At 46.2% G+C, this 24832-nt stretch overlaps 2 protein-coding genes and 1 gene segment (V, D, J or C); 1 reads left to right on the forward strand and 2 right to left on the reverse strand.

The window, feature by feature from the left end:
• The first annotated feature begins 1772 nt into the window (after positions 1 to 1772).
• Positions 1773 to 2460, forward strand: LOC149917371 (T cell receptor gamma variable 9-like). The segment is given in 1 exon segment: positions 1773 to 2460. A coding segment is annotated over 1 exon segment (621 nt).
• A 4799-nt stretch (positions 2461 to 7259) lies between these two features.
• On the reverse strand, positions 7260 to 12044 carry LOC149917372 (uncharacterized). The gene is made up of 6 exons (XM_090142236.1): positions 10314 to 12044; positions 9838 to 9932; positions 9431 to 9507; positions 8734 to 8820; positions 8179 to 8263; positions 7260 to 8045 (listed from the first exon to the last, which is right to left on the reverse strand). The coding sequence occupies exons 1-6, from the start codon at positions 11981 to 11983 to the stop codon at positions 7534 to 7536; spliced, it is 2526 nt and encodes an 841-aa protein (XP_089998362.1). The 5' UTR covers positions 11984 to 12044; the 3' UTR covers positions 7260 to 7533.
• LOC149917373 (uncharacterized) lies at positions 11994 to 14284 on the reverse strand. Its single transcript, XM_090142124.1, has 3 exons — positions 14143 to 14284; positions 12178 to 14049; positions 11994 to 12052 (listed from the first exon to the last, which is right to left on the reverse strand). Exons 1-3 carry the CDS (start codon positions 14258 to 14260, stop codon positions 11994 to 11996), a joined length of 2049 nt encoding a protein of 682 aa, XP_089998250.1. The 5' UTR covers positions 14261 to 14284.
• Positions 14285 to 24832: the final 10548 nt, after the last annotated feature.

Genomic DNA, 24832 nt, shown 5'->3' on the forward strand with positions numbered 1-24832 from the left:
TCCTCTCCCTTTTTTCCTTGAGATAAAACTATTTACTATGATAGAGAAAAGGAAAAGAGTTACAGTTATGACTATATGTATACAAAGAGTTACAGTAACGACTATATGTATACAAATGTATATAACAAGTGATGCACAAGCAGTTGCTCGCCACCCACCAATGAATGTCCAGCTAGCTCCCTGAGCAGTGGAAAAGAACAAGCAGAACTACTCACTCCCCCTTCAAAACTCTCCTTCTGTATGATGTCATATGGTATGGAATAGCCCTTTGGCCACTTTTAGACGGCTGTCCTGATTTTGTTCCCTCCCAGCTCCTTCTCCAGTTCAGCCAATCTTCTGAGAGGCGGTCAGGGGGCTGCCCACACTGACTGCCAGACGCAGGGTCTTTGCCTTTAGTATAGAATTAGTGATGGTGTTACGAAACAAAGAATGTCTAGGAGATGCTTGATAGGGAACTAGAGTTGTCCAAGAGAAAGAGAGCAAGGAAGGGAGAAGTGGCATGGTAGGTAGCTAGGACACAGAAGGGCATAAAGAATTAAGTCACTGAGTTTGCATCTTGAATGATTTTCAAGTTTCACCTCAGGAGACAAAATCCCGAATGATGAAAAGGCTCATTCAAGACTGGGGAATTGTTACAGGATGAAAAAATGTCCATCTTCATGCCCTCCTCGTCTATCAGCTAAAGATCCGGGGAGGCAACAGGAAGGGCAGCCTGTGCTTTCTGAGGGGCCACCATAGGAGCCACGCAGCACTGTTTGCTGCAGCTCTCTCTTGTTACTCCGGAGAAAATGGACATAAGTGCAGTCCTCAGGAGAACTAATGAGAAGTAGCTCCCTGTGCATGACACACAGATCTTTGCCCTTCCTTTCTCAGCCACAGACTCTTCCTCCCTGGGCTCCTGGGTGATGTAAGCTGTGTCATGCTGCTCATGAGCAGCTGGGAGGTGCTGCTAAGCTGTCATATATTTATCAGGTAAAACTCAAGCTCAAACAGGAGATAATTACAGAAACGTGGTATTTAAATGTACACTCTCAGCAGAGTTTCTGAAGTTATGTCAAAGGTTTTGTCAAGAGAAGGGAAACTTCCAGACATCTGTCAGAAGTGCAATCCAACTTCTCCATGTAGGACAATTTCTTATATGTTTCTGTGATAATTTATATTTAGCAATTCTCAAGATGGAACAGTAACAATCTTGAAGTAGAAATGACAGGCTTGGTTTATTTCAAGATCAGGACACGATCTTGATTAACAGCCCCAGTATGATTTACCAGAAAGGGCTACTAACAGTGAAGTTACTTACTCTTCCAGGTAACACTCTTTGTGTCAGAAGGCGGATATTGTTAAGACTTGGAATAGCAACTACTCCAGGTTTACCCTGTGTTTGTCTGCACCTTCCAGACACAGCAGGAAGGAAAACCTGAACCTGCACTGCAGCAGTCCAACTTCCTCCAAGCTCCTGGTGCCTGTATGCCCTGAAGCAGCAATGGGCAGGCCCAAGGCCAGCACAGCACTCCTGTTCATCTTCCAGCTCTTTGGACACCGTTAAATTAAACTTACGTATTTCCCCCCCCCCCCAGCAAACCACATGCATTTTGGCCAACAGAAGTGGTCTTTCACTTCTGACTGTTCTGCCATTAAGACAGGACACCAACACCAAGGTTTACAAAAATCTGAAGGTTATGGATGGCTGCTTTCTCACAGCATCACCTGCTGGCTGCGCAGGGCCCCTCTCTGGGTGGCCACTAGTGAGTCACATCCTGCCCTCAGGCACAGCCCCTGTCCCTGCCACAGAGCTGGGGGCTTTCTCTGGGGCACAGGCAAGCAGGCACCACGAGAAGAATGCTGCTGCTGCTGCTGCTGCCACTGCTGGCCCTGGCTGAAGCCTGCTTGCATCCATTCCCCTCCCTGTGGAGGCTCCACTTGCAGCAGCAGCAGAAGGCTGTCCTGCGTACGCCTGCGGGCAGCAGGCTGGCAGTGCTTGCTGCCTTTTCTCTCCTTCTGATACAGGGACATGCACAAGTGCTGCTGCAACAGAGTCCACCATCTGTTACCAAACCGAGATCCAGAACTGTGACTATTAAGTGCAAAGCCGAGGGCATAGATGACTTTCAGGAGGCCTACATCCACTGGTACCGACAACTGCCTGCCAGAGCTCCTGAATGGCTCCTTTCTGTGACAGCAAAATCACAAGTTTCCTATGATTTGGAATCCTATAGGAACAAATATTTGTCGTATAAAAGTGAGAATAAAATCTGCACTCTGTCGGTTAAGAACATAGAGGATAGAGATGAAGGTACCTACTACTGTGCCTACTGGGTGTCCCACAGCAGGAGCAGCCTGCAGGCAGCCCTTACAGAAAGCTGGCTGCAACCTGAGCAGCACACTTTCATACAAGTGTCGAGAGCCACAGCTGCCTTCCTGCTCCCATCTCTCAGCCTTCTAGACATCCCCACAAGCTGAAGCAGAGGAAGGAAATAGACGACGAAAACCAAGACACAAAAACCATAGCAATTATAGTCACAACTCACTGTCCATGTGACTCTTCTGTGCAGCCTGAGTCTTTTGTTACTGCTCCCCAGTGACAGCTGTCCTCTATCTAATGTTCACTGCCTAAATTCCTCCAGGCTCAGGCTGGTGGACAGGCTGAAACCAACATTTCTGCTGGTTCTTCCTGCTGGCCTTGCAAGACACTTTTTTATTTAAAACTTCAACACTCTTAGTGGACTAACATTAAAACTCGTATCAGTAAGGGTGTCCTCAAGAAAGAAAACTGTGTACTTACCATCTTTTTTTCTCATATTCACCACAGGCATGGCAACAATAAAAAAGAATCCATCATAAAAAAATGATGGATCTCTCACAAGAAAAATGACAGTAGGAGTTTACAATACAAGCCCTGCAATGAGGTTTGTAGTGCATGCTGCAGTTGACAAAGACCTGGAGGAGATCCAGAGCAGATTCACTCTCTTAGTCAGAGAAGGGGAAACATAACCCTGGAAAGAACATGCAGTGGTTGGGGTGCTGTTCCTGGAGACAAACAACATCCAGGGTTGGTGCAGACAGCTGAGGAAGCCCACTGAGTTTTCCCAAGCATGAAGAAGTCAGGAGTTCACCATGAACTAGTCAGTTTGTGCTACAAAAGCAGGCAGCACTTTCTAGGAAGGGCTGATGAAAGATGCTTCTTGGACAGCCCTGGGGGTCTGAGGGGAGTAGAGAGACCTGGGGAAGTGCACAACTGAACAACCCTGCTTTCTACGCGTGTGCTTAACAAGATTTGTGGGTAAGATTAAATGGAACGTAGCAGATAGATAGATAGATAGGTGCACACAAAACAGTTACTGGATTGAACATTTTAGGTCCTCTCTACAGTGTTACTGATGGGGTTTCATTTGCTGGTGAATTTCCCGCACACAAATACGCCCTCCCTGGCAATGAGCTGAAGAGCTTCCATTGGATGAGCCATGAGTCATCTCCTCCTCCCAGCTGCTGATGCTTTCTCCACCTGGATGGCTTTATAACACTTCTCCACTGCCTCAGCTCTACATTTCATTCTTGCACACAGCATGTTCTTGCTTCCCTTACTCGCTGTGACTTCATTTTGGTCCCGTAAGTGCCGTTTCCTTTCTCCTCTGCATCCTGTGCATGGAGAACACAGTCCCTGCTCCAAGCTTGGTGGGTCCTGGCCTACATGCAGCTCCTCCCTGTTCCCTTGCAGGTGGAGATGCACAGGCTGTACCGGTGCAAAGCCCGGCAGAGCGCGGGCTGTTGGAGGGCAGCTCAGTCACCATGACATGCCTGAGCAGTGAAAACGTTGTGCACTGGTACAGGCAGCTTCCCGGGGAGCCACCCAAGAGGATACTGTACATGTCTGGATCTGCACCTACTTTCGATGACAACAATGACAGAGCGAAGTTTCAAGTGCAGAAAAATCCTTCCAACAGTGTTCTGACAATAAGGAAAGCAACCCGGAGGGATACTGGAACTTACTACTGTGCATATTGGTATTATCAAGGCTTCACAGCATTAGATGGGCAAAGGTAAGCTGTACAAAAAGGCACTTGGCACTGTGAACCTCAAGCTCTCAACTCCTGCCAGATGCAGATTCTTCTTTATGCCACCTTTCTCTGGTGATTTTCTGCAGCAGGAGAGCAAAAGATTAACATGGCAAATGCTAAATGAATTATCTCAACTAATTCTCAGAATATTTCTTCTGTACTTACACATACCTGTACCATGCAGAAACTGAACAGTCTCAGTCACTTAAAGATAAAAATAGGCAGTTATGGCCAAGAACTGACTGTACTCAGAGCACTCACCTGACAGTGAGCACAGACTGTCTGTGCCTGTGGACAACGAGTAGTTGTAGATTTCCCTTCTTTATTAAAATCCGTGGAGCATTCGGAGAAACATATCTCTATCTCCTGGAGGCTCTCAGTTGAAAGGGGGCACACATGTGAAACAATGAGAAAAAACTACATGATCTTCAAATCCTCCTTCATATTATTTTCTGCTGCCTTCCTTTACATTTCAGCCTTTTTTCACCATGCTAGGAATGCTGGCATTTGCCACTTAGCTCCAAAACCTGTGTATCAAATTCAAACAGCATACACATGCCCAATATCCTGTGAGATATTCCACTACAGCATCTGGAACTTCACCCACAAAGATTTGGACAGTGGTGTTTTCGTGTGGCTCAGAACACTGCTCCTGCCGGACGTGCAGTCCTTTCTCAGTAGCTCTTATGCAAATTCAAGTCCTTGGCTTGAGCAATAGCTCTTGCATTTCTCTGAGAAGCAGATGTGATGATAAACTTCTCACCAAACAGAATGAATGTTTGCTGATCCCAAGGTGATATGTTACCGCAGCCCCATGTTGTTAGGCACAGAAAAAACATCACTGGAGACTTCTCCTCCCACTCAGTGTGTCCCCACCTGGGGCCCCACTCACACATCTCTCAGTCTCAACAGCAGCTGAGCAGGAGCAGCAGACATGCTGCTGCTGGCAGCTCTGATGCTTGCAACTGCATGGTCTTGTAAGTGCTTCAGCTTCTTTTTCCTCACGGGTTCCCATGGGTGACATAACAGATATCTTCCCAAGTGCAATGTTGCCACTGAATTACATGATTACTTCTTTTACCTTTCTTTTTCTTATTTGTTTGTTTTTTCCCCCGCAGAACTTCCATCACCACAGACTCCCACTTGGTGCTGTCTCCATCCAAGGCCCCATTCATTCTGCTCCTCCACAGCAGCAAAGTGGAAGCAGCAAACATGCAGCTGCTGGCAGCTCTTATGACCACAACCACTCTGTCTTGTACATTCTGCTTTCTTAAGCTTCCTTTTCCTCACAGCAACCCATGGATGAGTTCAAAGATATCTTTCCACATCCCTGACTGTCACTGAATAACAATTTCTCCTCTTTTTTTCTTATTTCCTAAATGAATTTGCATGGAAAGTTCCCATTCAGAGCCCTCTATCCATCACCAAGTCACAAGGAATTGTGCGTCTGCAATGTCATTTTGGAGACTTGTTTGGACATTTTGATGACACCGTCATACACTGGTATCAACAAAAGGAGAATAAACCTCCAGAGAGGCTAGTCTTCTTTGCATCAGGGAAAACTGCAGTTGAAAGTGGCTTTCAAGGAAACAAGTACGTGGTTAATGAAGTTTCTAGTCAGAAACTGTTCATTCTTACAATAAACGATGTAAGTCCAGATGCTGCTACAGTATGCTGCTACATACTACTGTGCCTACTGGGACCCACACCTGGATAGATGCTCAGAGACCATCAAGCCACAAAACTCCTTCAACCACTCAACTTCACCTTCAGTCTGAACCACAGGACTGTTACTGCCTCACTGCCCCAGCCTTCTCACTCCATCTGCTATCAGCTGCTACCCAGAGCAAATACTGCATGGATGCAGAGAATCACAAACAATAAAGGGCTGGAAGGGACCTCTGGACATCATCCAGTCCATCCTCCCTGCTAAAGCAGATTCCCTAGAGCAGGTTACACACCAAAGAGTCCAAGAAGGTCCTGAGTGTCACCAGAGGACACTCCCACCGTCTCTGGGCAGCCAGCTCCTTTGCTCTGACACCTTCAAAGAAAAGAAGTTTTTCCTCAAGTTCAGATGGAGCCACCCGTGTTCCAGTTTGTAGCACATCTTGCCCCTTGTCCTGTTGCTGGGCAACACTGAAGGAGCCTGGCCCACCCATCTGACTCCCACCCTTAAGATATTTACAAGCGTTGATAAGATCCCCTCTCCGTCTCCTCCAGGCTGAGTAGTCCCAGGTCCTTCAGCCTTTCCTCATAAGGCAGGTGCTCCATTCCCCTAATCACCGGTCCCAAGACAGACCCCTGGGGGACTCAGCTCGTTACCGGCCTCCTCCTGGACATGGAGACATTGACGACCACCCTCTGTCTGTGGCCTTTCAACCAGTTTCTTATCCATCGAGTGGTCCACCCATCAATTTCACATCCCTCCAATTTGGAGGTACGGATGTGGTGGGGGACCATGTCAAAGGACGAAAACTCGCTGGGAGGAATGGTGATGGCAAAAGTTGAAATATGGGGAGGTGTGGCAGGTTGATTAAATCAGCTTGCCACGAACTCACGATAGTAAGCATTATGTGCTCACCATGCTGGAGGTAACCACTGGGTGCCTTGAAACATATGCAGTACTCCATGCTACAACCCAAAACACCATATTGGGTCTGGAGAAACAAGTCCTGTGGCGACATGGCACCCCAGAAAGAATTGGGTCAGATGGCGGGACACATTTTGAAAATTCCCTTGCAAACACTTGGGCCAAAGATCTTGGCATCGAGTGGACTTATCATATTCCCTTGCATGCACCAACTTCTGGTAAAATCAAACAGTACAGTGGGTTGTTGAAAACTATGTGGAAGGCAATGGGGGGTGGAACGTTTAAGCAGTGGGAGAAGCATTTGGCAGAAGCCACCTGGTTGGCCAGTACACAAGGATCTATGAGCCTAGACTGTTGTAGTGGAAAGCTGATACCACAAGGTATCTTACTGTGAAGACTGTATGGGAACTGCTGAATCACGGCCTGAACCTCTGATTGACCACTTGAGGTGAGCAATGGGTCAGCCCTGGGAGCACAAGGGAAGGCAATTCACCTGTGCTGCAGGAAGGGATGGAGCTTGGTCCCATTTAAGAGCTGACTACCAGTGGGGAAGGAAGGATCTCTTTCTGGAGATACCTCCTTTTGGAGTTTTCCAGTGAGCCCAGGGCAAGGGTAAGCCCTTTATTATTCTTTTTGGTGTAATAACCTGCTTAGCCAAACTCTCTTGTAGATTTCTTAATTATAACACCTGTATAATCGTTGATTATACAGAAGACTGAAGAGATTAAATGAAAACGTAAGTCAGAAGAAAGCATTCCAACTCATTGCTCCATCACAATGTTGTTTATTGGAAGAATCACAGAATAACAACTAAGACATGTAACTTCAGAATTATCTTAAATCCTTATCATGTAAATGGCCTGAAGGTGGTGGTTTCAGAGGGACCCTTCATGGATTGAACTTTTTGGCTTTAATCTTCTTCGACCCTTTGGCTGTTAATTCACTCCTCGGTGTATTTAACTGTCCTGGTCTGATATCGTTTGGGAATGCAGAAGGCGCGGACGTGATGTTGTGTCCAGAGGCACCGGCAGTCTGTGCAGCAGAAGCACTGCTTGCACCCGAGTGAGAAGTTCCTGTCGCTGCCTGGGGAGTTCCAGCAGCTGTCAGCGGAGCGGTGCTGGAAGAGTTTGCAGCAGCAGAACGTTCAGGGCCGGGAAGCCCAGAAGTTCCAGAACCACTGGTCGTTGCAGAAGCGTTAAGTGAGAAGGGGGCTGCAGATGGAGCTGAAGAGGCGCCAGTCCCAACGGGATGGGGAACGCTGTGGGAGGACGTCACCCCGAGTGCAGGAGGACTGGAGGCAGCAGCAGAGCTCCCCACAGCTGCAGCGCTTCCAGATGGGACGCTGGGATTTGCGTTCGAGGACGAACCGGCAGCACCACTGCTGCTGCTCTCTGGAAAGCCTGCAGTGAGGAAATGGGTCAGAACGCTCAGAATGGGTACACCTGCCATACTGAAACACTGCTGCATTTCAGTACTGCAGAAGAACACTTATCAACGCCTGTTTAATGGCTGGTTCTTTATGTAGAAACTTACTTGGGGACCCAGTGCTTGGGGCTTGCTGTCCTCCCGATCCAAGAGAAGGCAATGGCTGAGTGACCGCATTCTTGCTCCGAGACAGCTGAAAAAGTTCCAAATACATCCATGAGAACTACATTCCAACACAGGCAAGTATCTTTCAATGCACACTTAAAGCAAAAACCTATGTGTGCCACCCAGCTGAACGCAACTCTGAGGAACTTAAACGCTGGCCACAAGCAGTTGCAGCTTTAAACAAAACGCTCCCAGGCTACTGTCTGCAAGCACCCTAGAAGCAGAAATCTGCTGAGTGACGGGCAAAAAGTAATTGCAATCCCCAAATCCTCTTGGAGCTCTCATTCTCCTCTCACTTGTTCTGGTTTGTTGCATGACTCTATCTGTATCACTGCTATGGCTCAGTCTGCTCTCTGAGCGAGGAACAATCATTGCCTGTGCTGAAGCCTGAACCCTGAGCTCTGTCTAAATGTGAATCCTAAGAAAAACCTTCACTCAAGAGTTAAGAGAAAAGCAAATATCAGGAACAGAAATATTTTACCTTTTCTTAACACTTACCTTCGGCGCTTTTTTCAAGGCATTTGAAGCCTTCAGCTCCTTCAGCCTGCTTCTCCATTCTCGCATGTGCTGACTGAAAGTATTTATCTAAATGTGGGAAGACACAAACATGCTTTTAAGAGGCATGGCTTTTGGGTTTTTCTTTTTGTCTTTTTCTTTCTTTCTTTCTTTCTTCCTTTTTTCTTTCTTTCTTTTTTTTTGTTTTTGTTTTTTTGTTTTGTTTTGTTTTGTTTTGTTTTGTTTTAAAGAGGGAACAAGAGTGATCTGACCTACGGAAAGGAAATTTCAGATTGGGCAATTCAGGTTTTGCCCACTTTATGAACAGAAACTCATGCTTTGGATAATACATTTTGTACCTGCATAATTGGTGAGGCCTGTGTCATGCAGTTATCAAAAAGAAGAAGGGAGAATCATAGACCTGTTTGAGTCAGAAGGCACTGTAAAGCCATCTGACCCAACTGCCCCGCAATGAACAGGGACACCTACAGCCAGGTCAGGTTGCTCAGTTACGGCAAAACCTTCAGGCCAGCAGCTCCTGTTGTTTTCTACTCAGTGCACAGAAAACTGAACGTATGAGGGCATTCTTACGTTCCCCTCGAGTTTGGTATTCGCTGAGTCAAGAGCGGCCACCTGAAGAGCAGTACCCACTCCTAGCCTGAAGCCTCCACACCAAAGCTCAGCTGTTTGAAATACTTACATAGTATCCAGTGTTCTCTTGTGCACTGCAGTTGTAATACCCCAGGCGCACCTCCTCAGGGGAGAACTCTGGAAAGCCTGCAGGGAGGCAACCAATCAGCATGCTCCAAAGGAAATACAACAAAAATACAAAATTGCCCTCTAGAGTTACACAAGAAACTGCCCTTGCTACACCATCTGGGACAAGCCAGGTCTACTTGGAGACACAAAAAGGACTCCTGGTGCAACTTCGGGGGTGCAAAACCACCAAGGAAATACCGTAATCCAATATCCCAGCCTGTTGCATCGCAAGGCAAGTCTTCACCTTGCAAGTGCTTCCATTGAGGCATAGCAGTGTGGACAAGTATAGAAATGCAGTCTAAACAATAGCAGCACTCTGCACTCAGCAAGGCTAAAAATGGTACTGACCTAAGACATTAGGCTTGCCCGTCACAGGAGAGTAACACGAAAACATCCACTGTCCAGAAGATTCCCAGCTTGCCATGTCTTTCGCTACACAGTCACTAGAAAACAGAACAGAACAGTCAGAAGCCAAACGGCGAAAAGCAAAGTCAAACTCAAACAGCCAAAGCCATCCCCATTAATTCCAAAGGACGCTGCTCAGAGGGAACAACAGAAGAATACTACAATTATCTGTGAAAGACACAACAGTCACTCTGCTGGACGCACAGATGTCCCAACAAAGCATTTTACCGTATCATCGAACCGCAAGTAAATCACATCAGGTCTGTAAGAGAAACAAAACCCCAGTGCTTTCTATGGTTCCCCCCACACGTCCCAGCTTCCATCCTCCAGAACATGTCCTCTCCGTTATCCAGAGGAAGCCAGTAAGCACTTAAGCAGCTCCTTGCGAGCGCTTCCCAGGGGACAGGGTCATCACTTACGAAACTCTCCGCTGTCCATCTCTGTGGCCATCACCCGGGTCTGCACTGCTTAACGCAGAGCGCGCCTTCTGTTTCTGCGTGGAGACTGTGCTTTTCTTGCCTGCTGGTCCAATACCAGAGGCACCAGAGGGTCCTGCTCCATCACGGCTGCCACCTGATGTGCTCTTTGTAAGCACAGGAGGCTGGATAACGGCTGCGGGAGCGCCCCGTTCTCCTGCAGCTCCTCCCTTGCGCTGGAGCAAGTCTGGCTGGAGAAGGTTTATCTTTCTCAGGGCAGGAGCAACACGTCCTCCTCCATCACCTCCTGTGTGCTCGATCACGGGTGGCTGACTAAGGTTTATGTTTCCCTGAGTAGCAGCATTTGATTCTTCTACAGCTCCTCCTGTGTGCTGGATCACGGGTGGCTGGCTAAGATTTGTGTCCATCTCGGATGCAGCATTTGATCCTTCTACAGCCTCTTCCGTGTGCTGGATCACCGGAGGCTGGCTAAGATTTGTGTCCATCTGGATTGCAGCATTTGATCCTTCTACGGCCCCTTCCGTGTGCTGGATCACCGGAGGCTGGCTAAGATTTGTGTCTATCTCGGTAGCAGCATTTGATCCCTCTACAGCTCCTTCCTTGTGCTGGATCACTGGAGACTGGCTAAGATTTGTGTCCATCTGGATTGCAGCATTTGATCCTTCTACGGCCCCTTCCGTGTGCTGGATCACCGGAGGCTGGCTAAGATCTGTGTCTATCTCGGTAGCAGCATTTGATCCTTCTACAGCCCCTTCCGTGTGCTGGATCACCAAAGGCTGGCTAAGATTTGTGTCTGTCTGGGTAGCAGCATCTGATCTTCCTACAGCTCCTTCCTTGTGCTGGATCACTGGAGGCTGGCTAAGATTTGTGTCTGTCTGGGTAGCAGCATCTGATCTTCCTACAGCTCCTTCCTTGTGCTGGATCACTGGAGGCTGGCTAAGATTTGTGTCTGTCTGGGTTGCAACACCCAATCCTCCTCCAGCTCCACCCTTCTCCTGGAATACTCGTGGCTGGCTAAGGTTTTCATTTATCTGGCTAATGGCACCCAATCTCCCTACAGCTCCTCCCATGTGCTGGATCATGGGTGTCTGGCTAAGGTTTCTGTCTATCTGGGTAGAAGCATTCGATCCTCCTACAGCTCCTCCCGTGTGCTGGAGCACGGCTGGTCGAATAAGATTTCTGTTCCTTGGGATACCAGCACCCCGTGCTGCTACAGCTCCTCTCTTGTCCTGGATCACGGGTAGCGGGCTAAGGTTTGTATTTGTTTGAGTACCGTCTCCCAATCCTGCTACAGCTCCTCCCGTATGTGGGAGCACAGGTGGCTGGCTAAGATTTGTATTTGTCTGACCAGTGGCTCCCCATCCTCCTACAGCTCCTCCCGTCTGCTGGGTCATGGGTGTCTGGCTAAGGTTTGTATTTCTCTGACTAGTGGCTCCTGATCCTCCTACAGGTCCTCCTCTGTGCTGGAGCACAGGTGGCTGGCTAAGATTTGTATTTGTCTGAGTAGTACCTCCTGATCCTCCTACAGCTCCTCTCTTGTAGTTGAACATGTCGCCTCTCTTGTACTTAAACAGGGCTGGCCGCATAATGTGTGTGTTTCTGAAGGTAGCAGCACTCCATCCTCCTACAGCTCCTCCCGTCTGCTGGATCATGGGGGACTGGCTAGGGATTGTGTTTGCCTGGGTGCTGGTACCCCATCCTCCTACAGCTCCTCCCGTCTGCTGGATCATGGGGGGCTGGCTAAGGTTTGTATTTGTCTGACTAGTGGATCCTGATCCTCCTACAGCTCCTCCCGTGTGCTGGAGCACAGGTGGGAGGCCATGGTTTGCATTTGTCTGAGTAGTACCTCCCCATCCTCCTACAGCTCCTCCCGTCTGCTGATGCACAGGTGGCTGGCTAAGATTTGTATTTGTCTGACCAGTGGCTCCCCATCCTCCTACAGCTCCTCTCTTGTAGTTGAATATGTCTCCTCGCTTGTACTTAAACAGGGCTGGCCGCATAATGTGTGTGTTTCTGAAGGTAGCAGCACCCCATCCTCCTACAGCTCCTCCCGTCTGCTGGATCATGGGGGGCTGGCTAAGGTTTGTATTTGTCTGACTAGTGGATCCTGATGCTCCTACAGCTCCTCCCGTGTGCTGGAGCACAGGTGGATGGCTAAGGTTTGCATATGTCTGAGTAGTACCTCCCCATCCTCCTACAGCTCCTCCCGTCTGCTGATGCACAGGTGGCTGGCTAAGATTTGTATTTGTCTGACCAGTGGCTCCCCATCCTCCTACAGCTCCTCTCTTGTAGTTGAATATGTCTCCTCGCTTGTACTTAAACAGGGCTGGCCGCATAATGTGTGTGTTTCTGAAGGTAGCAGCACCCCATCCTCCTACAGCTCCTCCCGTCTGCTGGATCATGGGGGGCTGGCTAAGGTTTGTATTTGTCTGACTAGTGGATCCTGATGCTCCTACAGCTCCTCCCGTGTGCTGGAGCACAGGTGGATGGCCATGGATTGTATTTGTCTGAGCGTTGGCTCCGCATCCTCCTACAGCTCCTCCTGTCTGCTGGATCATGGGGGGCTGGCTAGAGTTTGTGTTTGTATGGGTAGTGGTACCCCATCCTCCTACAGCTCCTCCCGCCTGCTGGATCATGGGTGGCCGGCTAGGGATTGTGTTTGTCTGTGTGCTGGTACCCCATCCTCCTACAGCTCCTCTCTTGTACTTGAACATGGCTCCTCTCTTGTTTTTTAACAAGGATTGCCGCATAATGTATGTGTTTCTCGCAGAAGCAGCACCCCATCCTCTTACAGCTCCTCCCATCTGCTGGATCGTAGGGGGCTGGCTAGCAATTGTGGTTGTCTGGGTAGTGGCAACCCATCCTCCTACAGCTCCTCCCATCTGCTGGATCATGGGGGGCTGGCTTGCAATTGTGGTTCTCTGGGTAGTGGCAACCCATCCTCCTACAGCTCTTCCCATCTGCTGGATCGTGGGGGGCTGGCTAGCAATTGTGATTGTCTGGGTAGTGGCAACCCATCCTCCTACAGCTCCTCTCTTATACTTGAACACAGCTCCCCTCTTGTAGTTGAACATGGCTCCTCTCCTGTTTTTTGACAATGATCGCCACATAATGTATGTGTTTCTCACGGAAGCTGCACCCCATCCTCCTACAGCTCCTCCCATCTGCTGGATCGTGGGGGGCTGGCTAGCAATTGTGGTTGTCTGGTTAGTGGCAACCCATCCTCCTACAGCTCCTCCCATCTGCTGGATCGTGGGGGGCTGGCTAGCAATTGTGGTTCTCTGGGTAGTGGCAACCCATCCTCCTACAGCTCCTCCCATCTGCTGGATCATGGGGGGCTGGCTAGCAATTGTGATTGTCTGGGTAGTGGCAACCCATCCTCCTACAGCTCCTCCCATCTGCTGGATCATGGGGGGCTGGCTAGCAATTGTGGTTGTCTGGGTAGTAGCAACCCATCGTCCTACAGCTCCTCCCATCTGCTGGATCATGGGGGGCTGTCTAGCAATTGTGGTTGTCTGGGTAGTGGCAACCCATCCTCCTACAGCTCCTCCCATCTGCTGGATCATGGGGGGCTGGCTACTGACTGTGTTTGTCTGGGTGCTGTTACCCTGTCTTCCTCCATGTCGTCTCAAGCGCTGGAGCACGGATGCCCGGGCAGCGTTTGCGTATCTCTGGGTAGCGGCACGCCGTCGTGCTGCGGCTCCTCTGATGGGCCCTGCTAACGAAGAGGAAGGGACGCTAAGCATTGCAGACGGCACGCGATTCGCACAGCGCCGCCCGAGGCAGCAAGAAGTGGGAACAAAAAACATACTTGGGTAGGGGCGCCCCCAGCGGCCGCTGGCACGCACGTTCTGGCGCCTGTCGGTGAAGTGGCAGCGACCCCGAAGGGCGGGCTGCGAAGCGGGCATGGCTGCACTGCCTGCCGGCATCAACCACCACCTGCAACTGACAGCCGCCAGGTGACGTCAAACCCCTCAGTGACGTCATCCCCTCAGTGTTCCAAATGCCTGCGGGAGCAAAGTGCTCGGTCCTTGTATTTCTGGACTTGTTAATTTTTCCGAGCGGATCTTGCTCCGCAGACATCACTCACCTCATCTCCTGATTCATCTTCTCAGGAGGCTTTGGGTAACAGAACTGCACCCAAAGCACTGTGTTACTGGCTGCTTTAGTGGGTCGTGTATGTCCTTCACTGCTTTTTTCCTTGCCACTTTGACTTGAAGGACTGAAGATGACTTGTTAGTCCTTAGTATAAGAAAACCATTACCAAAATTAACATGTAGAACTATATTAACAGATAATCATCATCCAGCTACTCATCTGGAAAATTGAACTCGTTGTATTTTCTCACTTCAGAGAAATCCTAAGTACAAATGCATCAGTTTTACAAGTACCTTAAATATCAAAGTGATAATGAGCGTTGGAAGTTAATTGCATAGTCAATTAGCTTCTAGTTCAGTAAGTCACCTTACTGGCGGTGGACTGTTGGCAGCCAAAGAGCCAAAGCAGTTCCTAGCCATACTTGAAAACTTGCACTTTGCCAGCTGGGTCTTGCCTGGAACTTGCCACTGATTTACTCCTAAGATACAGAAACGTAATGTAGAATGCTGAACTTAGGTAGAGTTTATTCCAGCAATCCCCAGAAATCCTCGATGACTTTCTCTTCTTTTTACACTTTTATTTGCTTTTTATTTAAAACAAAACAAAACAAAACAAAACAAAACAAAAGCCTAAGGAAAAAAATGGAGAGGCTTTTTTTTTTTTTGTCTTCTTTTAAGAATCCTTCCTGCAGTATAGACTTGGGAGAAGTTGCAGTTGTACCGCACAGTTCTCTGATAAATTGAAAGGAAGGTGTCTACATTTTTATGTTCACAATTTCCTAAATCTTCTGTAATTAACATATGGTAATGAAACGCTTTCTGGTAATGCAGTGTCTGTGTTCTCCACTCCATGTTGCTGTGACTACTGAAAAGTGTATGTCAAAATCAGGAAGGAAGAAGAGCATCTGTAAATATTGCCACGGGCACTGACATTGAGATTTGCTGGAGTATGCAAAAGCAGCTGAATTCCACCAGTTCAGAAGCAGATTGTTTATCAGACACCTAGTTTGAAGTCCAGTGACTCTGCAAATCATCTGTGTGCGTCTCGAAAAACAGGGAAAGAAATGGGTTACACCAACCTTTTCTCTGCAGATTAGAGCAACTATGAGGTTGAACAGAACTACTCGTGTTGTATTCACAGAGCAAACGAGAATCAATTAACCAAGAGCAAAAACGATCTCAGGGAATAAGAACAGCAATATTAATATTATTTATTCAGTGCATCCTGTGGAACCGTGTTGAGTTTTCTGGACTGGGAGTGAATAAGAAAATTCATTGCATGGTTGCAGTAGATGCCTGGAGAAGAAGCAATCGTTTTCCATCCTGATGCTGCCAAGAGGACTAATTCAGTAAGTGGAAAGCTACGAGAGACTGACTTAGAGTAACTCTCCCAGACTGAGACATAAGTCAGGACAAGATAAATGTGGTGATGTCACCATCTGCATTACCTCATGGTAGCACATGGCAAGCCAGATTTGATACCCATTGCCATTCCTGGCCATTTAATGCCACCTTGTAAAATCCAAAATTCTCCTTTGAACTCTCACTCTCGTCCAAGATGAGTCACAGTACCCCAGATCATCATAAATCACTCAGGCACTGATGTGATATAATTCCAGTTTTACTATACTATCAGATCTTGCGTGGACAGCCAGCAACGTTTCTGAGGTGCATCTATTCTGATGTCTCCAAACCTGATTTAGATGAGGTAAAAAGTGGAATACACGTAGAAGCTGGGAGAGGAAACCAAGAGTGATCTTTAACACCAATGCTGAGAGACAGAAAGCAGCTTTGTGTGAAGGAGGAACATTGTCTCTTTGGGGGGATATGGACCTCCATTCCACAGTGCTTGGTCACACAACCAAAGGAAAATGGTCAAGGAAAATCAAGATGATTTCATGTTTCACAGGTGAAATTGTGACACTGGAGATGTAACGGAGAGAGCCTGGCATCCTGAAAACTTGTGGCTCTAATCTAGTATCAGAAAAACAATGAAATGGAGAAATGCACATGAAAGGCTAGTTACACAGCTTCCTTGCAGCTGTAAAGAATCTGCCTTTGATGCAGAATGAAAACTTTTCCCCCTGAAAAGGTAAAGCTGTGCTCTCACATGGCTTGGGCTGCAGGAGAAAATGTGGCTTTGGAGAGCTGACATTAATCTTGGTGGACTGGCTGTAGTCTTGGAGAACTCACAGTAATCCTGATGTGCAAGACAGCTGGATTGCATTTGCCTTCTACATACATGGGCAAGGAATTATGCAGGGAAAGATAGATATGGATATAGATCTAGACATAGATACAGATACAGGTAGGGAAAATTCATTCATTCAAACCCCATCAGCAAATATAAAGCTTTCAAGAGAAAGTATTTTTGTCATCTTTTTTTTTTTTTTTCTTTTTTTAATGCACAGAAATGCATATCAACATGTTATCTGGAGGAAAACACATCATTTTCAGCTGATCTGTATTTCTAAATAGCCACCTGGAATTTTTCCAGACTTTTCTGACCTCTTACCAAAGGGCAATTTAACGTTGTGGCTGCACAACTAACCTGTCTGCAGACAGACAGATGCAGAAAACAGCTGCTGTGCTCTGGTGCACTAAGCAGTAAGAACACATGGAATTACTAAAGGCTGCGATGTGGATATGGACATATTTTAGCAGCTCAGCCTATTTCTGCACACATTAATGCACACCAAGAGGAAAACAAACAAACAAACAAACCTGACAGCGTTCAACTGAGGCTCACAGTACAAAATTCAAAATGTAGAAGAAACTTGCACGTAGGTCATGTATTTTTTATTTATCCACATCTACTTGACTTCTTCAGTATGAGGGCATAACTAGGCAGGTGGTAGCTAGAGAGAGAAAAGGGTGAAGATCTGCTTAACAAGAACAGGGATGTTCAGAACTGGATGGAAATTACACCTGGACAAACCCCCCAAGTTTTCACTTTCACAACAGAATTTTTGCTGCTTCTTAAGAAACAAGGCTAACAGCACTAAGAAGCAGAAGTGATTGGTTGATCATACTGATTTCTTAGCTGAGGAGGTTACTGATAATGATACAGGTTTTCCTTCACAGATATTTGTACTTTTTTTGTAAAGTAGCAAAAGAGAGCAATGGACAAGCTATTATCCAAGCATGACCAAAGCCTGTAGACTAGAATAGTTTACTAGGAGGGGATCAACACATGGGAATTGCTTTGTAGCTCTCTGAACCTGAAGAAACACGACAAAGACAAAAGTGCAAATATATATATAGATATTGAAAATCATTATTTTGCAGGTGTGTGAAAGTATTTTTATGAAGCCATTTATGACTTAATTGCCATTAATGAATTAGGAAATAAAGGTCAAAGCAAAAATTAGAAGCCATCACTGGATGTGCTAGGACAGCTTATTATCCTCTGGGTTTTTAATGTTCACTTAATTTACAGTCAGGTATTTCCCAAAGTGCTGAACACTTGTTAGAACAGAAGTTTTGAGTCGTGTGGGTACGAAGCTCATTATGTACCAAGGATCTGGATGTGAGTGGGTGGGTCAGTGTCACCAGTCATCTTCTGAGGCCTTGGAATACACGGGTGGTTGACAGTAATCAACATGAAATTGTTCTGCACGGTGTCTAGGGTGCAGTGTAAGAGCGTGCTACTTCAAGTGTGGATTTTCTGTCAGCAGCAGCATGACAAACACGTATTGCTCCAGGGACTAGTCTTCTGTAAGTGCATTTACCATATCTAAAGGCAGGTACAATTTACTCATTACAAAAGCGAAAGTGTTTTCCACTAAAAAAAAACGAAAGCAAAAGAAAAAAAAATGATTTGCCAGTGAGGAGAAATGATATGTAAATAGAGAAATTATTATTTGGGATGAAGCTCTTGAGGCTAAATGGGAAAAAAAAAAAAAAGTTGATAATTTGATACTAGCTAGATTAGTCCTTACAGTCTTAGATCTTCACCATATTCTGAATCAAAGAGTCATAGAATTGCTCAGATTGGAAAAGATCATCAAGTCCAACCACAGGCTAACCACCCTACCCTAACTCTAACAACCCACTGCTAAATCATGCCCCTGAGCACCACAAATGGTTTGTAAACACACCCAGGGATGGTGACTCAACCACCTCCCTGGGGAGCCTATTCCAGTGCTTAACAACCCTTTGTGTAAAGAAGTTTTTCCTGATATCCAGCCTAAACTAGGATGTCTTCTGCAACCTTTACAAATGCAAACTTCTTAGGCTACAAAACCTGCACCCTATAGACAGTATAAATCTTTTTCTTAGCTTGGAACAGAAGTAGGCAAGACAAAAAAAGGTGAAATTAGGGTTGGGAATTAGGGTTGTTACTGAAATTTCCAGCATGCTTTCATTCAGTGCTGTGACCTTCCAGATAAAAAGCTGCTTGCTTTGGAAAGCTGTGTGGTTTAAGAAATGCGCTCAGCTCTTTCACATAGGTATTGACAGCCCCCTTGGATATCAACATCAGCCTGAAAAATGATGTCAACTTCATATTCTGAGGAAGCACTATATGCCCAGCAAGCAGGATCTTTAGGGGAAGAAATATGAAGTCCTTCAGACAAGGAGAAGCTTCCTCACTCCCTACAAGCACACAAAAGGAAACAACTACACTGAACCCATGGCAGATGGAAAGGGTCTCCAGCATGCTATGATGTCTGGCAAAGCTCATTCAGACAACAAGCTACGGCAATAAATTATTGCTGCTCTCCTTTACGTGGGGAAAGCTACACGCCACCTGCACAGGGTCTGGACTGGGGAGAATGCAAGTCCTCAGACCTAATCCCAGTTCTTCAGCTAAAGGATTAAACTCAAACAAGGTTTGAACATCGTGTTTGTGGGCACTGCTGAACAAACAGTAACCGTGGAAGGTGGGAGAACGGCTCTTCAACACATCCATGTGTTAAAGTGATGTGCCCAGTTGGTGGGTAAGACTCTGTGTGCCACCTGCCTGGCACCAAAGTCCCCAGCAAACCATGCTCAGACATCTGACTGTGAACCGGAGTGAGAATCAGATCAAGCTGGTGACTGACAGGTGCAGACAAGCTGTCAGCTGGAAAGCAGTGATGCTGACTCCAGCAGAGCACGTCTCAATATATTACAGTGCGTCAGATGTATTACAGCACCTCAGTGTGCGTAGTTTAGGAGCACAAAGGGCATTTGCCTTTTAATAATGTTTTTATGAGCTGCCTGAGTGATTTGCAAGCAGTTCAGTATCCACCGCTGCATACCACTGCTGCTGTATTTCTTAGAAGACTGCTTGGACAATGCAAGGGAGAAAATGACTGTGATCAAAGTGAATTTACAACACACAATTGCATTTCTGTGAACAATCTGCACAGCCAATACAAATAGGCTGGAAAAAATCGATTCAACAGGATCCATCAAAACAGAAATAAAACAAAAGAGCCTTGTCCCAAAGCAATGCTTCCGAAACAATACCCCTTGAAGGTATGCTAATAACTAACTCTTATTTGCTTTATAATGTCGCCATAAATGTGAAAGGATCTGCAAAAGGAAACATTTATGAGTTCTTTTATTGGACCTCAGTATGTGTGAGCAACATTAAAAACAATTTCCCTCTTGCTCAGGACTAAGTTGATCACCCTGAAATGTCACAAACAAATGGACTGCCTGCTCTTGCAAGATACCATTGTGTATTTTCAATCATATTTCCAAATTCTTAAACACTCACTCATTAATACACCATTGCATTTTCAAATCAGTACTTTCTCAGGTTAACGTCACTTTCAGCAGGTGATGCATCCACAACCCTTTTCATACTTTGCAGAAAAGTTTTTCAAAAAGAGAGTGACTTTATAAATTCACTGGCTTGCTGAACTGATACGCTCTGTTGCTTATGTTATGTCTTTTTACTTTTAGTAGGTGCCTAACAATGTTCACATCTCTCCTTGGTTGACCATACAATTCTGTGAATTGTAGCTAAATATGAAAGTTCAAATTATATTCACTACTGCAGAAATCATTCAGATTCCAGTGGAACTTTTCCAGGATGGCACTAGGAAGATGTGGAAAAGGCACAAGTAAACTGATTTTGCTTTTGAATTGTGTTGTTGGTTTACACTCTCTGTGCTCGTCAGTCTCATTGAATGACCTGCAGGGAGAACCCAACTTTCTGGATATTCATCTCCATCACACTCAGACCACTTTGGTCAGGAAGAGAAGCAGGATGTTGGGAAAAGACTATTACCTGTATGTTTTTAGCATGCTAGGGGTCACTTTGCGCTGAGATTGTGAATTCAACCTGCTGCTGGTGGGCCGACCCCTGAAACAACAAAAAAGCAAACTGTTAGTGCTCCTATCATATTAGTGCTTCTGTCTTCTCCTTAACCAAGAATGATTTTTTGTATCATTGCTGAGTGTACTATTGGATCACGCAATCACATGATTGCATTTATTTTTTAAATTTTCTATCAAAAATGAATGTAAGTAATTAATTGATTTTTCTACTATTCTTTCTGAAGAATTAAATGAACCTGTAGTCACACAGTTGCCTAGCAATACAGGTGAAGAAATGCAGCACACAGAATACATCCTGGTTAAAAAGGTATTAAAATATCAAAGGCAATGACAAGCTAGGGTGTGGTTATGAACAAAGGTTGATAAGTGGTGTTTTCAGGAAAGAGGTTGGTGTCATTTGGCCTGGAAACAAAACATCAGTGAAAGAACACTGGAACCTAACATGCAAGCCCCCAGCTCAGTGGGGAGAACTGAAGACACTAGCATTAATCAGGATGCTGGGGTTTAGGGTAATATATCAGCTAAGCTGATCCTCAATACCAACTTTGGCCTTAAAATCTGTGAATCCATCACAACCCAGGCAGTGTTGCACCCTTGACAGATGTTAAAGCCTGAAAGCTTCAAATGATTGTGTGAGGTTCAGCCCAACATCCCCCAGCATGCAGGCTGGCTTCTTCAGAGTGGGAGGATTGCTACCAAGCTTTTATGAGCAGGCTTTTGGGTGTGCATTGCATGCTGCAGCTCCCACCAGCCTGGGGTTCCCAAACCACCTGGAGCCAAGCAGCCCAATGGCATTTCTTCTTTACAGCACCTCCTGGGCTTAGCAAAGAGGTTGTAACAACAACAACAACAACAACAACTCTATAAGTGCTTTTCTTTTTTTGTTGCCATGGAAAATTTGCTAGTTTAAGAACAAATTGTATGCAATATTTTTTTTATTCTCACGGGAAGAGTGTTTTCTTTTATGTGATGCAGGCTCCTTTAAACTCTTCCTGCACTTGGTGGGGTGCAGAATATCTCAGTCCTAAGAGATCTCAGTACTCATCCTTCTCCACCGCAATGCATGTTAGCCCTCATCTGTCCTACAGTGTGCAGAAGCACAGCATTCCTCCACCACTCAACACAGGATGGCCAGACGCTGAGCTGCAGTTCATTGTATAACACAGGTATAAGGAGTCTGGGATGGCTGAAGGACTACATCTGTTTCCCCTCATCACATTTACTGAAGCCCAAGTGGTTCAGGATGCTTTTCTAAGACTGGCATGCTCATCTTGATGAGCACCCTGGTGAGCACCACCTGCTTCCAGCAGGGCTGGTGCCATGGACAGATGTCTTTCATGGAGCCAAAATCGTGTAACCAGTTGTGTATGTTCAATGGAAAAAGGAGGCAGTGGTAAATTCATAAGAATGCCTAAGAAGGCGTGTTCATCACAGAAACTTCCTGGAATACATACATGCATACATCAACCTTTTGCACTTAGCTGTTCCTGGCAGAGCTTTCCTGTGTGCAGCTCATAGGAATCTTGTAGAAGAACAAAATGATTTACAAAACTTTGTCACTGGTGATGACCCAGAAACTGTCAAAACAGCTCTGAGTGAATCAGTGGCAAGTAGCACGTGTTGTTTCTTTTCAGAGTGCAATGCTCATCCCCCAAAACCATTCAGTCAAGAAACAAATGAGTTATTTACCCTTTTCACAGAATCACAGAATCACCAAGGTTGGAAAAGACCCACGGGATCACCCAGTCCAACCATCCACCTATCACCAACAGTACTCACTAAATCATGTCCCTCTGCACAAAATCCAAACGTTCTTTGAACACCTCCAGGGTCGGTGACTCCACCACCTCCCTGGGCAGCCCATTCCAGTGCCTGACCACTCTTCAGAGAAGTAGTATTTCCTAACGTCCAGCCTGAATCTCCCCTGGTGAGTCTCGAGTTTCAAACATTACGTTCACCTGTGGCCTTGAAAATATTATTTTGGAAAAAAAAAATAAGGTCAAACATGTTCTTTAGAAAATGTCAAACAATTTGTACTTCATTTTTTTAATTATATGCTTAATTCCTAACCACGAGTTATATTAAAAAAACATTTGAAAGAAGCTGCATTCTTAAAGGCTTCTAACAAGATAAACTGGGACAGTTAAATATTTCATACTCACTTTGCAAATACATAATTGACCACAGAAATTGCAAGATGGAGAAGAACTTCATCTACTATATATACTTTTTAATCCCAGCACTTCTGCTCTATGAGGCACCAACCAACCAAATCATTAAAAAATGTGAAGATTGCAAGCTCAAAGAGAAGAAGCTGAGAAGTTACAACAGAAGGCAATACATAAATATTTCACCATTTTGAGAAGATGTGTATGACCAGTGTGCCAACTGACCAACAGCAGTCAACAGTACTGCTTAAATAAAAGACCAGCTCTCCCTGTCTGTCGAGGAGCCCATAAGCCAGGTGTAAGCAGGAACACAAATTTGCTTGAGCTCCTATTCTTGATCCTTGAACTGCCATTCTTCACCAGGCAGCCTGGCAGAATCTCCTAGCTGCTGGCTGCTGCAGCAATTAAAACTGCTCAGCACTTGAGCACAAGCCCACCACAGTGTTTCCTGTCTCACAGTTTCCTGCTCACCCTCAGCATCACTAGGCACCAGTTCTGAGTTCATATCCAGAGCTAAAGTGAAAGCCATCAAGTACAGCAATGTAATTGTTCTTGGTAAGTATGGAAAAAAAGCATGCAGCTGGCAGCTGGGGCAGATGCTGAAGTTAGGGATCTCCCTTCATCACCAGCAAATAAAATGCATGAGGTGGTTCAGCGAAGGAGTTTTACTCAGACCTCTGACTTGCCTTCTGACCTTGTCTCTGCCCTCCTATGACTGACGGGATCCCACCTTAGGCACTGATGTATGCAGTGATATACACAGCCCTCCTGCACAGAAACGAAGTAAAGGAGGACACTGCCTAAAAGGAGCTAAGGAGGAGCTCACTTCCTCCTAAGCCAGGCTGCTAAAAGACCTGGCAAATGAGTTGTCTTTTGGGTTTAGAGAATACAGGCAGTACCTAATCTCCTTCATTAGGGCAGGAACAGGAAGGAGAGGGAAGGGAGGCAGAGCAATTGAATTTGATGTCAGAAGCACGTTGCCTGCAGAGGTGGGGAGAACAAGCTCTCCTCGCCCAGCCAGGATGCAGATGACTCAGTGCAGGTGTCCTCCATCTCCCAGGGAGGTGACAATATCCTGATGAATTAGGAGGCTGACATTTAATCTCGGTAAATAAAGGCAGCATCACACACAGCACTTGTGATTAGCTGACGGAGACAGACAGGGAGCTATCAGAAGCTGTTTACTCCCCAGGGCACTGCAAGAGAGATCACTCCTATTCCCAGTCCTACATAAAACTCTGATTGATACTGTGATAATAGCTACTACTCGAGGTGCTTAGTTCACTGGTTAGCTGTAGTGTCCTTGGACATGAGAGAAGCTGCTGTGAATCACAGCTCTCAGAAATCCAAGAACACCTGCTCTGCATCTGAACTTATCTTGTGGCCATCAGAGAAAGACTGTGCAAGAAACACAGAAACAGTCACTACCACGATGCCTCCAGATGGCAAGAGCTCACCTAGGTGTTCAGTATTTCAGAGGACCTTGATAATATCAGGCTCCCAGCATCTCTCACTGTGCGAGAAAGTGAAGGCACATAATGCTCATGGATTTCCCTGAATCCACCTATAGTGGGGGATCTGCAGCCAGTGCTATGACCCACACACTGACAGGGAACACTGTTGTTACTATGGGCCCTGTGTGTGGACACTACTGGGTTGGTTACTCCAGAAAACAGGATTTCTTCCTTGCACATTCACTGAGCACCCAGCTCAGTGCCCAGCACATTGGCAATCCAGGTGCCTATAATGCAGCTGAGGGAACTGCCTGCCTCAGCATGCTCAACACTCTTTGTGAGAGCAGTTGACATCGGCATTTATGAGACAAATTAATCCTGTATGCCTGCAAATAAAGCAAAACCCATGGCCTCTTTTTCTACCACCTCCAAACAAAAGCTACGAATGACGCAGCCCTCTCAGACCTGTTTCTCCAACAGCAGTAGGGCAGTCATAGAGTCTCCCTACA

This window comes from Phasianus colchicus, chromosome 6, assembly GCF_987193195.1.
Source record: "Phasianus colchicus chromosome 6, bPhaCol1.hap1.1, whole genome shotgun sequence".
In the NCBI taxonomy this organism is placed as follows: domain Eukaryota; kingdom Metazoa; phylum Chordata; class Aves; order Galliformes; family Phasianidae; genus Phasianus; species Phasianus colchicus.

Coding starts and splice junctions, on each gene's coding strand:
- LOC149917372 (XM_090142236.1), bottom strand. CDS start 11,983: ATGATCCAGCAGACGGGAGGAGCTGTAGGAGGATGGAGTGCTGCTACC. Junction 9,933..10,313: donor GATGGACAGCGGAGAGTTTC/GTAAGTGATGAC, acceptor TCTGTTTTCTAG/TGACTGTGTAGCGAAAGACA. Junction 8,821..9,430: donor AAGAGAACACTGGATACTAT/GTAAGTATTTCA, acceptor TCCCACATTTAG/ATAAATACTTTCAGTCAGCA.
- LOC149917373 (XM_090142124.1), bottom strand. CDS start 14,260: ATGCCGGCAGGCAGTGCAGCCATGCCCGCTTCGCAGCCCGCCCTTCGG. Junction 14,050..14,142: donor CTGGGGGCGCCCCTACCCAA/GTATGTTTTTTG, acceptor CCTCTTCGTTAG/CAGGGCCCATCAGAGGAGCC. Junction 12,053..12,177: donor AGCTGTAGGAGGATGGGGAG/GTACTACTCAGA, acceptor CCCATGATCCAG/CAGACGGGAGGAGCTGTAGG.